The 15,859-nt window shown below is 42.6% G+C and overlaps 1 protein-coding gene across 1 annotated transcript in view; it reads left to right on the forward strand.

The window, feature by feature from the left end:
- The first annotated feature begins 4,146 nt into the window (after positions 1-4,146).
- The window catches only part of RGL1 (ral guanine nucleotide dissociation stimulator like 1), a 105,166-nt gene continuing 93,453 nt past the window's right edge, over positions 4,147-15,859 (forward strand). The window contains exons 1-2 of the mRNA XM_054037455.1: positions 4,147-4,350; positions 5,377-5,487. Coding sequence (XP_053893430.1) covers positions 4,324-4,350; positions 5,377-5,487 — 138 coding nt within the window. The 5' untranslated portion in view covers positions 4,147-4,323. The remainder of the gene's footprint in view (positions 4,351-5,376; positions 5,488-15,859) is intronic.

Raw genomic sequence — 15,859 nt, forward strand, 5'->3', positions numbered from 1 at the left:
TAAGACTATTGTATTTTTATCTTGTTTTCCATTTCCCCTCTTCCCTACAAAGCGACAACTCTTATTGTGGAATCTAACTTCTTCCTCTAAGCTGATCCTGACACTTCCCCTTAGGATCAGCTGACTGAGGGCACTAGGGAACAAATACGCTTTGTCCGATTCCCTTTGGCTGCACCACACTTCACCTCCAAGACTCACTCAGAAATCTACTGCTTTGAAAATGTATTTAAATATGAGTGAATTTAGTGCCTGTGACTGTGAGAGATGGATAATGCTGGAAAGAGCTGGATATCTATACCTCAATATTCCCTGCCTCATCAGGGAAAGGAACAGGTTGGGAGAGGAGGGGGTTGGTATGATATGTACATGCTCTTACATGCTAACCTAAATAGTGGCTGTGTCTGATAATAAGCCTGCCAAGATCTAACATACTTAGACTCTATGAAATCACAGGTTCAAATCTAGGAGAGTCCAGTTGATCCTTCATCTTTGCAAAGTAGATAAGTTCTATGCAGATTATTGTATGTTGTTGTTTTTTTTAATCAGTCCTTAAAATAGAGCTACTGTCTGCTTTGCATTGACATTTGATTCCATGACACTCTGCTGCCCTTGACCAAAAATTTCCCGTTCCCACTCTGTTATGAAGTGTTCTGTCTGCAGTGGTATGGGTTGCTGCCTGGCACCCCAGAGGGGGCTGCATTTCTGTGAAGCAATTTGCAGTTCTTCAGGATGAAAAATTATGTATAAATGCAAACTGCTGTTATAAAAAGCAAGCCAGAATAATTTGATAAACAAAGAAAAGGCTCAATGCATACTTGAATATTATCCTCCCTTCTACTGGTTGATTTATTTAGATATGGTTGGTTTTGTTTGTTTGTTTAGAAAATATATCAGTGCCAATTACTGAAGCAACTTGGCATATTACATAATTAAAAGGAACAATTTACAAATTAATCAGATTTGTGAGCCCTTTGCAGTTTCATTGAAGAACCGCTTTTGCACCCATAGAATGTCCATCCTGACCCCTGCTAATAAGTAAATCCATGGATCTGTCAAAATCATAACCAAATAAATAATGGCCAGTTGAATCAATTACAAGGGTGGCTGTCTGTCTCACCTGCTATCTGGATGTGGAAGTGTTGACTGACATTCCTGCCTCATTTCCCACCCCCCCCCCCCCCATTTCTTTCAAATATCGGCAACCAATAGGATTCACAGACATGCAGAGGAGGTGGGATTACACCCTATTTTGAGTGCAAAGTGCTGAGCTTGGCTTTCAGTGACATAGCAATCACAAAGGCCCCAATCTTTGTCACTGGGAATCAATGGGGAGTTTTGTCATTGATTTCAATAGGAGAAAGATACGGTCAAATATGGGCTGCTTTCTTCTTTTTTGCATCAACTTGTTGCCAATTTCTTGCAATGAAAGCACAATGGATTAGAAGTAATTGCCTCTTTGGTGACTGCTAGCTCTGGTGCTGGAACATCATACCTCAGTGTAGCGTCAACTGGACAGTTGACAAGAACTCATCTTTTTGATAATGGATAATTGTCCAGACTTGGTGTTTTACTTTTGGCAGCATAAATCCTCCCCTCTTCACATGGTAACCTGTTACATTTTGCTTCTTAATGAGTCAAATTTTTAGAACCAGTTTATAAAATTGCTGATTCAGTTTTATGTATTCAGCACAGATCCAGGTGTTTGCATACAGAAAATTTTGAATGTGAAAAATTGTGCGCCAACTTTCAGCATGCAAAATTTTAGGTGTAGTTTTACAGGCTAGCTGAGCTGAAAACATAGTTCTAAATTTGTAGGCTACCAGACTTAGTGGTTGCTTATAACACACAGAGAGACATTATCTGATATAGCACAGAACATATCCTGGATCATTTTGGTATTACACAACCAAAAAATAAACACACACACAGCCTGGAAAATAGTCAAATCAGTTCAACCATGGCAATACACTTCAGTCCTAGTTTCATAGCTTAAAATAATGTTCCTTGTTTCCTGTTGTTAGCAGCTGCAAGTGGTAGTCTCCCTCAGTTAGCACCTTGCTTGCCCTAACTGGTAATAACATCAATATATATAAGTAAGTCTACCGGTAGTTAGAGCAGGAGTCTGCGCTCCTTTATTCCGTGCTTGGCTCTGTTACTGTCTCACTGAGTGATCTGTGCACTTGACTTCTGTGTGCTTCAATTTATACATCTGAAAAAGGGTTACTAATACTATACTATTTACTTGCCTCACTGAGATTGTCTGAGCAGAACTTAATTAGTGTCAGTAAAGTGCTTTGAGATCTTTAGATGAGGTACATTCACATCTGTGCCTATTATTTGTACAGTGGCAAGGTTCAGAGTGGATATCTGATTGAATGTGTAGGGTGAGGTGTCATGGACCCACATTATGAAGAAAAGTAAGTCGTGTTTGTACAGCGCCTACCACAAGGAGTTCCCAATTCATGACTAGCGCTCTTAGGTGCTATGATAATACAAATCATAAAAAAGAATAACTGTGCAGGGGTTTCTAGTCTATATAGAGAAGGTGGCAAGGGTAGTTAGGGCTTTGTGGCATATAATGGAATGGTAGATACAGGCCAGTGTTTTTTAATAGATTGTATGTAGAGGGTAAGATGTAAAAATATTGTTGTGTTTTCTTGGTTAATAGTGGGAAGGTGGCTTACAAAGAGAAGGTGAATTGGAAGAGCTAGAACTGATCTTTGGAGTGGATGGCTCTTACATGCAGTATTGGGTGGCTGGTGTTCATTAGTGTGCCAGGCATGGGTAAATAGAATGAGAGTGAGTGGCTTGTATTGCAAAGGTTGAAGATGTACAGTGTGTAACAGTAACAGTTATATCATTGGGAGAGGTGTAGATGGTATGGTTGATATACCAACTATAGTGTGAGCTATCTTGAGCCGTACTTTCACACTTCCGGAGATATTTAATATGCAGTCTTAGCTTTGAATGTCCTAATTTTTGGTTATTTGTTTTTTAAACTAGAACACTCTGTTAGCTTTTTCCCCTTATGTCACTGATATATATTCACAACCAGAACTCTTCAGAGTATCTGATTTTTTGACACTTAAAAAATTTGGCCTGTTTTGTTTAAAAAAACAACCCATGTTTGTGAATTGCTTGTGACACTTTCATGTACATTACTGATTTTGAAAATGGACCACTATTATCTCTGTATTTGCTACGAATTAATGAGATGAGAGCCTCCAAAAGGACTACAGGCAATTTTTTGCCATCTCATAATTTGAAAACAATTTGGCCAAAAAGCTCCAAGTTTGGCTTAATTTTCTGTCGTCCATGAGGATTCTGCATCTCTGTGTGTCCAGAAAACTGAACTGTGTATCACATCATCCTGAGTAAGACTGTCATCTTTTCAAGGCAGTGTTCCTGTCATTTTATACTTGTTCTGTAAAGTGCATTGTACACTTACTGAGCTGGGTAAGTAAATAATACTGCAGGATTCCCATGAACATACCCACTGAAAAACTTTGGGTTTTCTTAATAGGAAAAAAAAGAACTTCTCTTGTTTGATGGAAACTCCTGAGTCTCATTTTGCTGAAGTGAGAATGTGTTATGTTTAAGTCGTTTAAGTGAAGTTTTCAGAAAGTCTGTTCTGTTCTGCCATCAGATCAGTGCACCATTAAACCCATTTTGAATGTTTTGATTCTGAATGGTTTTCAATTCTAAAGGCTTTTAGAATATCGAGGTACCATTTTTGTGCTTCTGAAAGATAAAGATAAATTCCTCTATTGGTATTGCAGCTTTACATTGTTAATGCCTAGCAGGAGTCACTCTGATTTAATTATTCAAAGAAGTCTACGCAAGTTGGATAATAGCAGTTTATTTAACCCTCCCCCTTCACCACTCCCCTCTCTTTGTCTCTTATAGTTAAGGAAGGGGGGGGGGGGGAATTACTTTGGTACCTAGTATGTATCAGGAAACTAAGATAAATTTCAGAGGCTTAGCACAATGTCAAAGGGTCTTTAAGCATTGAAATATTATTTTATAGTAACTTTATATATGGTGGAGCTTAGAAAAGGGAGTTTAAATTCATAAGCATAAACAGGAAAACCTTACATCACAGTATGTGTGTGTGGTGGGGGAGGAGTCTCTCCCTCTCTCTCTCTCTCACTCCCAGCACACCACTCACAGTTCTTTGTGGTCATGAATTGACTGCAGAACCCAAGCAATAGACGCAGAGTGGTGTCTACTGAGTTGAGAAAGTATGTGAGAGGATTGTAAAAGCTATTTGCTTCAGAACAAGATCCATCATGCCCCGTCGATGTCCTGAAGAGGAAACTGAGAATGAAATTGCTTTGGAAAGCTAAAATGGTAACTAGAGCTCCCTTACTTCTCTAAAGACTTCCTAGATGGAGAATCCCTATTTCAGGACTGGATTGTATTCTTTCTAAGTGAATCTGGCACACTGATGACATATTTGTGTGCAACTTTTTGTGTCTGCAATCTCTTGAGACCCACTTTTAAAGTCTCTTTCTCATTGTTCTGTATAATTATCTCTCAGTGTGTATTACTGCTTTTAAAATGATGCTTATCTGCAAAGTAATTGACTTTCTGTGTGTGTTTGTGGAGTGGCACAGAAGAGGGAAACATTTGAGAAAGGGAAGTTAGATGAGTCCTTGAGGATGAATTCAGGATTTTTTTTCTGCCTCCGCAATAGTGGTTTATCTTTGTTTTTCTATTTTGTTCTTTAGATTAGGAAATATAAAATGGAGAATTATTTCAGGTTATGTTTCCTTTAAAGTTTTAGTGTGATATTATGGTGCTGCTTCTGCTTTCTGATATTTTTAACTTTCAAAGTCTTAGCCCTGTGAAGTTTTTGTAGCCTGAAATATATTAAAAACAAAACAGAAGTGCTTTTAGTCCCTCATGTCAAAAGAAATAGACACACTGTATTTTAAATAATTTTTAGTTTCTAAGTTTAAATGATCTCAGCCTATGTAATTCCTCTCTTTTAAAATACAATTCTTTCCATAAAGGAAAACTAAAGAGATTAATTGCTTTTTAAAATGTTTACTAATCAAAACGGAATCAGTTCCTTCAAAAAAGATTATAAAACTATTTAAAATATGTGCAAGTCTCGGAAAAAGAACTAAATGGAAAGTCAGGGTATCCTGATACCATAGGAAATGGCAGCTTGCCAAGAGTATCTCAGCATTCCCTCAATCGAAAAGCGTCCTGTATTGCTTTGATTCTTATATTTACTTTGTACAGCCCATCTTGTGCGCTGAGCTCTGCAATAAGCAGTATAGCAGCTGGTACAGATTGTGGTTAGCAGAGAAGGGGGAAAAAGTACCTTTTTTTTTTTCTTTCTCTCTTTTTTTTCCCATTCCATGGCAGAGCTCAATTCAGGACGGGGGTGAAGAGGTAGAGGAAGGAGCTGTTTACCATGTCACCCTCAAAAGAGTGCAGATTCAACAGGCTGCCAATAAAGGAGCAAGATGGCTAGGGGTGAGTAAAACTGGCACAGTGGCATCTTGAGAGATTACTTGTAGACTTTGGAGCTCTGGTCCAAAGAGCTGAATTCCACGGCATAGTTATAGTATTAACTTTTAGCAGAGACTGGTTTTAACATTAAAGAACAACTCGGTATCTGCATCGCCTGAAAAAAGTTCTATTGTGTTCAACTCTTAATCTTCTGGATGATATATAAAACTAGGATTTGATCAGTTGCGGTCATGGATCCCATAGTACTTTTTGCAGGTGTAGGGATTTTAGTCCAGGGTCTGATCCTGAAAATTACTGAGCACTCTCAATCATTTCCCTAACAGTGGTATGTGTTCTCTACCCCTCAGGATCAGGCCCCTGGACCTGGACACATTCTAACTACTGTACCTACATTCTGCCTACCTGTGGACTCAGTCCAGCACCCTTCGAAGTCAATGAAAAAACTCCCATTAGTTACAATGGGAGCAGAACTGGGCTATAATTCCACTGCTTTTTCAGTTGCATACACCATTCATCTTCCCTTTCTGTCCTACACAGTTGTGCAGTGTTGCTGTGTGCTGTTACACAAATGCAGTGTGTCATCCCAAAGGCAGGTGCATTTTAGTGGTGGGTGAAACAAGGCCTGTATAGAAGTCCAAATACTGCAAGGTGCTGAATGCCCTAAACTCCCATAAGGTCAGACCCTCCATTGGTATCAAATGCCATCACTCCATTAAAGCCAATGGCTATGTCAGTACGCTGCTTGAGAATCTGGCCCATATTTTTATCTATTTGTAAATTTCTTTCAGAATGAAAGGCACAATACTACACATTCTAGATCAGATTTATTTACCAGATTGAAAAACACCTTTCCTCAATCCATATAAGGTCAATAATTTAAAGGCTCTTAGGGCTACCTTGAGATTTAAATCAAATAGATTTCTTGTCAAGTATCACGGCATAAAGCAACATGTGAGACAGCAGCACTGAAAACACAGTCTAGAAAGATAAGCAAACTTTGCCCTGCATGCAGATAGTGTTCAGAATTTCCCCATTCCCTATTTCCAAGAAGTACACAGAGTTCTAAGCAGAACAGATTATTTCAAATCTGCTTCCTTTGATGAGTGGCAAATTTCCCATCTCTGCCTCCTGTTTATAGCAGGGTTGGGGGAAAAATATCTGAATGTATTTTTGAGCTCCTGTTAATTGCACAGATGGTAGTTTTGCCAGAGGTCAAAACCATTTTGAGCAAGATTGTCCCACAGATGTAGTCACCACAATTGAAGCACTTTTCAATTGGAGTCACTACTGTTCAGTAGCGTCTATGTCAATTATTTTAAAATCAAAACAGTCCCACAACCCTTTTGTTCACTTTAAGCACTTCAGAACTTAAAATATTTTAAGTCCTTTAAGTGGATGGAGCCTGAGCCTGTTCTCGCTGTTGACTTCAGTGGGAACAGGACTGGTCCCCTGGTCGATAAACAGCCCTTATGCTGGAGCATTGGTAATTAATGTGCACTCCATCGGCAATTCTGCCTTAAAAAGCAGAACGGTTTTTTACAAGTGTCATCAGTTTTGTTTTGCTTTACTTTGAAATCTAGAGCTGATGTGGCTTTATTACTCTACGTGTTGAACTTTTTCAGTGGTTTGTAATTGATAGCACTGTATAAAATGAATTACTTGCAAAAAGTCATTGGGTTTCCCAGTGTTGGAGTTCTCTTTCTTTCTAATGATGCTGTAAGTCCTCTCCATGTGGGTTGCTGATTCAGGGCCAAATTGAAGACAATGGGAGAGTAATGCATACATATCCAACAGCAGGATGTGGGCTTTAGTCTGGAAAATACAGGAACTCTTTATGATTAAACAATTTTTCCTTTAAAAAAGTCAAGAGTGTGTCTTGAGAGTGTCTAGGCTCCCTAGAACTACCAGTGCAAATCCTGTAAAGGTCTACTGAGTCCTTCATCCTTCTAAGAAAGAGAAATTGAGTTCCTTGTAGTTTATTGCAGTGGTGTAGGTGTCTTTCCTTTGTGACTTTAAAAACTGAAGGCCTGTTTACTGTGCATGGATATTAAATGCCCTGTGGCATTTTTCATCAGAGTAGTGGTTTGACTCAGTGACCCCAAGTAGCTGCTTTTCAGTAGTGCTGTGTGTATAAAGTGCTTTGTAATCCTTTTAGATGAAAGGCACTAGGTAAAAATGTAAATTATTGTTTACCATGGTGGAGAGAGTGCTGCAGAATTCATACTGAAAATGTCAGTGAATTAGAAATCTTGTTTATTTCAATTATATCAGAATTTTACGCTTTACAAACAAAGTACCATTGAGTATTGACAGGCTTGAAATCTTGGACAAATTCATCCCTATTGTTATGACACAAAAGACAACAGAGTGAGACCGTGTATGAATCTAGTCCATTCGGTCTGTTTCAGCCTTTCATATTTAAACTTATTTTTTTAAACAAAATTTCCCACCATAGAGAGCATCCAAAAACACCCATCCCACTGGACCCATTACAACTGAGCGGTCTGCAAAAAGGTCAGTCATAGGGTCTCAGTTAAGCATCTTAACAATTTGCATCCCTATAACTCTAACTAATTTTTGGTGTTTCAAATTTTTGTAATAATAATAAAAAAGACTCCTTGGCTGAGGTCATGTAAGCAAAGGTCTGCCAAGAGTCAAATGCTTATAGCACTAATAAACTTTTCTGAAAATAGGAGTCTGGTATATAAACATCCAACCACTCAGCTTTTGTTTTAGCAGAAGGCTGTGTTTAAGAAGGTATCCTTCACCAGAGTCAATGTTATGAAAGCTAGCTGTAATATTATAAACCTCCATAAGATCATCAGTTTGATCCATTAGATTTAGTTTTAAGTGGTTTTAAAACTTATAACTTGCTATTATTAATTATTTCTGTTACCGTAATGCCAAGGAACCCTAGTCATGGATCAGTATCCTGTTGTGCTAGACACTGTAGAAACACCTACTCCTGCCCCAAAGAGCTTTCAGTCTATATATAAAGCCTGGTCTACACTTGAGGGGGAGGATCGATCTAAGTTACGCAACTTCAACTACGTTATGTAGCTGAAGTCGATGTGCTTAGATCTACTCACCGCGGTGTCTTCACTGCAGTAAGTCGACGGCTGACGCTCTCCTGTCAACTCCACCTGCGCCTCTCGCCCTGATGGAGTACTGGAGTCGACAGAAGAGGGCTCAACGGTCGATTTATCGCATCTAGACTAGATGTGATCTAGACTAGATCACTGCCCATCAGTCCAGCAGGTAACGTAGACAAGCCCTCAGACAAAAGATAGATACAGACGGATGGGAGGACTACAAGGAAACAATGAGACCATATTGGTCCACGTGATATGCAGTACTCTCTGCATACCAGCAGCTTAACTGTTTTATGGATGTTTATGGGTAGCTCCTCCCAGGCATGAGGGGCAGCATAAGTAAGCACAAAGGTGCTTGTTTTAAAATGTAACAGTTGGGCTATGGAGGCTGGCGTCATGGGCCGATGGGAGGTAGAAGTCGACCTCTCAATAGTCAATGAGAGATGATGGGTGGAGTGGGGATGGGCTGTTGAAGGACCTTCAAAGTGAAGACAAGTAGCTATGTTTGATGCAATAGAGAAGGGTGTGCCAGTGGATGGAGGTAGAGAGAGAGGAGACATACTCACAGTGACAGTTGAGAAAAATGATCCTTGCAGTAGCATTCTTAATGGGTTTGAGTGGGGTTTACATTTGTCAACACCAGAGAAAAGGATACTGCAGAGAGAAAAGGATGCTGAGATGCAATATGATGAGATCCTGGATGAGAGTTTCATCTGTGTTCTGGATAGGAAAGCTTGTATCTTAAAGATGTTATACAGAAAGAATCTGCTAAATTTACACTTAGCCTGGAAGTGAAGATGTAGAGAGACAGAGAGAGGTCCAAGTTGAAAATGGCACTCAGGTTACAGGCCTGCATGTCAGGCAGGATGGTGATATTGTCCACAGAGATTGAAAAAGGAGGTAGCAGGGAGGACTTGGAGGGGAGAAGAGATTAAGAACTCTGTTTAAGTCATGTTGAGTTTGAGCTGATGCCTAGAGATCCACATGATTTTAGTTTGGGCAGAAGGAGACAGTCTGGAGTAGAAAGGTAGATCTGAAAGCTGTGAGCATAGAGATGGTAGCTGAGTTTGTGTTTGCAGAGGGGATTACCCAGAGATAAGGTTTGGGGAGGGGGTGAGGAGGATTGGCTGATGGAGGGATTAGAGATAGGAGAACCAGGGGAGGACAGAGTCAAGAAGAAGAGCATGGTTGGTGGTGCTGAAGGCAACTGAGAGGTCAAGGAAGATGAGGATGGAGTACTGGTTCTGAGCTTTGGCTAAGAGTTTGGAGACTTTGACGAGAGTGGTTTCAATGGAGTGCAAGGGGTGGAAGCCAGATTGGAGCCTAGGGTGGAAGTGGGAGAGAGGAACACCAGACAGCAACTGTAAACAACATGTTCAATGAGCTTAGAGATGAAAGGGAGGTGAAATAGTAGTTGGAGAGGCAGGTGGAGTCAAGGGTGGGTTTTTTGTGATGGCAGAGATTAAAGCATGCCTGTATTGCCAGCTGAAAGAGTCAGACAAGAGTGAGAAGTTAAGGGGAAGAGTAAGGGAGAGGACAAGAGTGGGTGTGAAGAAGACCAGAAGGTGGGATAGGGTTTCTTGCGCAAGTGGAGGCGTTAGAGGAGGAGAGCAGGTGAGAAGCTTCTATGTCTGTGATGGGGAGAAGAAGGAGAGAGAGAGTTGTGGAGGTGGGGAAGGAAAAGCAAGCCAAGGGGAGGAGGAAGCTCTCATTGTATTTTGTCAGTTTTCTCTTCTGAGAAAGAAGTGGAGGTGGGAGAAGGGGAGGGTTTGAGGAGTGAGTGATGGTGGTGAAAAGGTGGCTGGGATTGCGGTTGTGTGGTCCAGTTAAGTTGGAGAAGTAGAGTTACTTACCTAGGAAGATGGCAGAACTGAAGGAGAAGAGAACAGAATTTTGTAGTGGAGGAAGTTGACCTGGCACAGGATTTCCACCAGAGTAATTCCACAGTGTGAGAGTCGAAGCAAATGAAGTGGATATTAGGGGTGAGGCTGGGCTGGTGGTTGGTAGGGCAGACCTTGCAATGGGAGAGAGGGGCAAAAGAGTCAAGGGTGGCGGAGAATGAAGTGTGGAGAGAATCAACAACCGTATAAATGAAAGAAAAGGGGAGGGAGTGCAGGGAGAAGTCTGAGAGCAAATGAGAAATCAGCAATGCTGGTGGACTGGAAGTCATGGAAAGGCTGAGTGACCGGCAATAGTGTGGGGGACTGATGGGCAGTGCTGAAAGGCATGAGGTAATGGTCAGAGAAGGGGAAATCAGCAACAGACATAGGTGCTGATTCTGTGGGTGCTCTGGGGCTGGAGCATCCACAGGGGAAAAATTGTGAGTGCTGAGCACCCACTGGCAGCACCCCTAGCAGCTCCCCCCAGCGCCTCCTGGCAGGCCCTGCAAATCAGCGCCTCCCTTTCCCTCCCCACGCCTCCCACCCGCTGCAATCAGCTGTTTTGCGGCGTGCAGGGAGGGAGGGGGAAGGAGCAAGGGCACAGTGTGCTCGAGGGAGGGGCGGAATTGGGTGGGAAGAGGTGGTGCCTTGGGGTAAGAGGAGGAATGGGGGCGGGGCCTGAGGCAAGGTACCCCCTGACGCTTTGGAAAGTCAATGCCTGTGGCAACAGAGACAAGAGAATGAGCTGTGCTTGGTGAAGACCAAGTCAAGTGATAGGCTCTTTTGGTGAGTGGGAGAACCGAGCCAGGGCTGCAGGTTAAATGAAGACATGCAGGCCAGGAAATGTGCAGCTAAGGGGTCAGGTGGGTCATTAACACGGAGCTGAAGTTCTTGAGGATGACTGTGGCAGACTGAGAAGAGAGAGCTAGGAACTGAAATCAGAGAGGAAGGCTGATGGGGAGGAGTGAGTTGAGTGGATGATAGATGACCGCAACATAGAGGAACAGAGGAGAGATGACTCTATGCAGTGCTGTTCAAAAGAGAAGAAAAAGGGAGATGGAGGAGGAGGGACGGGTTGGAAGCGGTAGGAATGGGAAAGGAGAAGCCTGACGTTTCCACCATGGTCTGATCTAGGCAGGGAGCGTGAGAGAAGGAGAGGCCTCTATAAGAGAGGGCAGCTGCAGAGTCCCCTGACAGAGGACAGGATTGAGGTCTGAGAGCCAGGAGCTGGAGGGAGTGAGCTATGAAGAGGTTGTGGATGACTTTTATCTTTTTAGACATGGATTGGGCATTCCAGAGACATCAAGGGAAAGGAGGGGATGGGCATGAGGCTCAGAATGGTGTCACAAGAAGGGTGGGGATGGATGTGGGAAGTGGAGAGTGCAGGGATGGATGAAGGGCCAGAGTTGGGACAAATGTTACCAGAGGTGAAGAAGAAGAGGGGTGGAGCTGGAATTGTGCTGATGGGAGGAGAAGGGATGGGGGAGGGGAAGAGGAGTAGGTAGAGCTAGTGGAAACTGTAGTGAGGTGAAGGTAATAAGGATAGGGAAATGGAGCCAGTGTGGGAACGCCGGGAGGAGAACGGATGCTATGATGGAAAAGAGAGGCATGATGAGAGTCATGGGTGAGTGACAGATGGTCAAGATTACAAAAATAAAGTTTGAAAACTGTTGTGAAGCTTTACTTCTAGAAGGCAGCTGGAGTGTGTTGTTTCACCCTGCCAGGGAAGAGAAAGTGGAGGGCCATGCTCTGACCTGGAAAGATCTGGTTGGGAGGGAAACACCCTGGAACAGAAGTGGCTCACTGGTGCTTGTAGAAGATAGAAACCATGTGAAGTTGATTTCCCGCACCTTACAAATGATAGCTAAGCTTTGAGAGACAACCTTCAAATCATAATTTCTCCATTTCTTGATGGGAGATACAGACTAGTGTACTGTAATAGCAGTTCTTACAGAGGATCTCAGATGTGCCTTAAGAAGACGGGGAACCTGCTAAATAAATAACTGGCCAGTGAGATCAATTTCAGTAGCCCTTTCAGCCTAATTCAGTTAGCTTTATGGCTTTGTTTACTTCCAAAGTGTGAGGTTTCAGAGATGTGACTATTTCTTTTTGCTTAGTTTTTGGCCATAGTTAAGCTTTTGTCCTGTGGGGTTTTTATGTTTTGGATCAACCTGTCTGGGGGTCTCTTTGATGTTGTTGGACTGGGTATAGAGTTGAGCATGCTCCTCTTTTAGATGCTAACATATAATTGAAATAAACATTAAGCTGCTGTGGGAGGGTAGCTTAATACAGACCTGACCACTTGCAGTTTTGCGTTGGATCTGAAGGGCTGTGAAGTATTTGCTAAATATCTTTTCTGAGAATCTCATATTTTTGTTTCAAAACTGGATTACAATTAATTGCCTCACACACAGAAAGCTGGATATGATGCCTTGCTTGGCTTCTAAGCACAGCTTCAGTCATAGGCATTGCCAGTGAGGTTATATTGGGTAATTCACTCAGAAAAACATCATTGGAACGTTAATCCAACTTTTTACTCCAGATGTGGCTCCCTCTGTCTGGGTCCCTAGCCACATTTATAGCCTTGGGAGCAACCCTCCCATTGGGGTTTTGAAAAAGATCTTTGAAAATAAGTTATATTTTAGCCTGGATTCTTGTCTTTCCAGCCCCTGCCTGCCAGGGATAGATTAAGACTTAAATGGAACCTAGAGCCACCAAAACTTCAGGAACACCTAAAACTTCAAGTCCCCTGTGGACAGACTTCATCTGAGCCCACCTTACCCTTGGACAGACTCTGCCAGCTTCAAGATGTCCTTTTATCTTAGATCCCTGAACTTCTTGTTAAATGCAGCTTCCTAGCCCACTCAGCAGACAAGGACTTGGCATTTGTTTTGTCACCAGCTTACTGCTGCATCTGGGCCACTTCTGACTAAGGCAGCTCAGATTCCTGTGGTCTGTCCCTCCACTACACAACTGAAGGCAGGAACTGGTGGGAGCAGTTCTAATGATGTGTTTGGCAAAAGCAGCAGAATAGTTCCAGGGATCTGGCAGGCATTATCCCAGCAGAAACCATGCTGGGTTACTGTCTATAGTAAGAGTGATTTTTCCCTTTCTGCCTTCTTTCCTATGGGACTGTCTTTGGGATGAGCAGGACACCACCCTCCTTGTGTGACTATATAAGGAGATCTTGCACTAGCTGTCGCTATGCTCCCTGTGTTCTGGGGAGCCCAAAGACTATTCTTTCCTGTTTCTTCCCTCCCCATGACCCCCAAGAACAAACCATCAAAAAGAGGGAAAAGGAGGCCTTACTGTAGAAGATGAACATCTTGTCACCATCCAGAATGATCACTTACTAAGCTTTTAAATTGTCATTGTGTAATTCTTGCACCAGTGGTGCCTATGAAGGAGTAGTAGTCATGTAAAGATTTGACTGTCGATCTGACTTGAGAGAATTGCTTGTGACATACTTCAAGCGTATCTGTGATACACAAGCACATAACAGCACTTTACACAATAATTGAACTCCACTGGTATCTTTTTCAGGAAGTGTGTGGTGCTCATCTGCCTACAGTATCATTCTCAGGAGGACAGTGGGTTCTCACTTAGTTGCAGTGTTTTTTTCTCAGATGATCTGCAGTAATAACACCAAAAAAAGAACAGGAGTACTTGTGGCACCTTCGAGACTAACAGATTTATTAGAGCATAAGTGGGCTGTAGTCCACGAAAGCTTATGCTCTAATAAATCTGTTAGTCTCTAAGGTGCCACAAGTACTCCTGTTCTTTTTGCGGATACAGACTAACACGGCTGCTACTCTGAAACCAGTAATAACACCAGCTCTCTAACACCACATTCTACAGGCCATTACCCTCTGATCCCACTGAGGGTTACCAAAAGAAGCACACCATTTGCTCAAGAAACTCCCTGAAAAAGCACAGGAACAAATCTGCACAGACACATCCCTAGAACCCCGACCAAGGGTATTCTATCTGCTACCCAAGATCCATAAACCTGGAAATCCTGGACGCCCCATCATCTCAGGCATTGGCACCCTGACAGCAGGATTGTCCGGCTATGTAGACTCTCTCCTCAGGCCCTATGCTACCAGCACTCCTAGCTATCTTTGAGACACCACTGACTTCCTGAGGAAACTACAGTCCATTGGTGATCTTCCAGAAAACACCATCCTGGCCACTATGGATGTAGAAGCCCTCTACACAAACATTCCACACAAAGATGGACTACAAGCCGTCAGGAACAGTATTCCCGATAATGTCATGGCAAACCTGGTGGCTGAACTTTGTGACTTTGTCCTCACCCACAACTATTTCACATTTGGGGACAATATATACCTTCAAGTCAGTGGCACTGCTATAGGTATCCGCATGGCCCCACAGTATGCCAACATTTTTATGGCTGACTTAGAACCACACTTCCTCAGCTCTCGTCCCCTAACGCCCCTACTCTACTTGCGCTACATTGATGACATCTTCATCATCTGGACCCATGGAAAAGAAGCCCTTGAGGAATTCCACCATGATTTCAACAATTTCCATCCTACCATCAACTTCAGCCTGGACCAGTCCACACAAGAGATCCACTTCCTGGACACTACAGTGCTAATAAGTGATGGTCACATAAACACCACCCTATACCGGAAACCTACTGACTGCTATACTTACCTACATGCCTCCAGCTTTCATCCAGACCACATCACATGATCCATTGTCTACAGTCAAGCTCTAAGATACAACTGCATTTGCTTCAATACCTCAGACAGAGACAAACACATACAAGATCTCTATCAAGCATTCTTAAAACTACAATACCCACCTGCTGAAGTGAAGAAATAGATTGACAGAGCCAGAAGAATACCCAGAAGTCATCTACTACAGGACAAGCCCAACAAAGAAGGTAACAGAACGCCACTAGCCGCCACCTTCAGCCCCCAACTAAAACCTCTCCAGTGCATCATCAAGGATCTACAACCTATCCTGAAGGATGATCCCTCACTCTCACAGATCTTGGGAGACAAGCCAGTCCTTGCTTACAGACAGCCCCCCAACCTGAGGCAAATACTCACCAGCAACCACATAACAAAAACACTAATCCAGGAACCTATCCTTGCAACAAAGCCCGTTGCCAACTCTGTCCACATATGTAGTCAAGGGACACCGTCATAGGACCTAATCACATCAGCCGCACCATCAGAGGCTTGTTCACCTGCACATCTACCAATGTGATATATGTCATCATGCACCAGCAATGCCCCTCTGCCATGTACATTGGCCAAACCGGACAGTCTCTATGCAAAAGAATAAATGGACGCAAATCAGACGTCAAGAATTATAACATTCAAAAACCAGTTGGAGAACACTTCAACCTCCCTGGTCACTCAATTACAG

Source organism: Malaclemys terrapin, chromosome 8, assembly GCF_027887155.1.
Source record: "Malaclemys terrapin pileata isolate rMalTer1 chromosome 8, rMalTer1.hap1, whole genome shotgun sequence".
Taxonomy (NCBI): domain Eukaryota; kingdom Metazoa; phylum Chordata; order Testudines; family Emydidae; genus Malaclemys; species Malaclemys terrapin.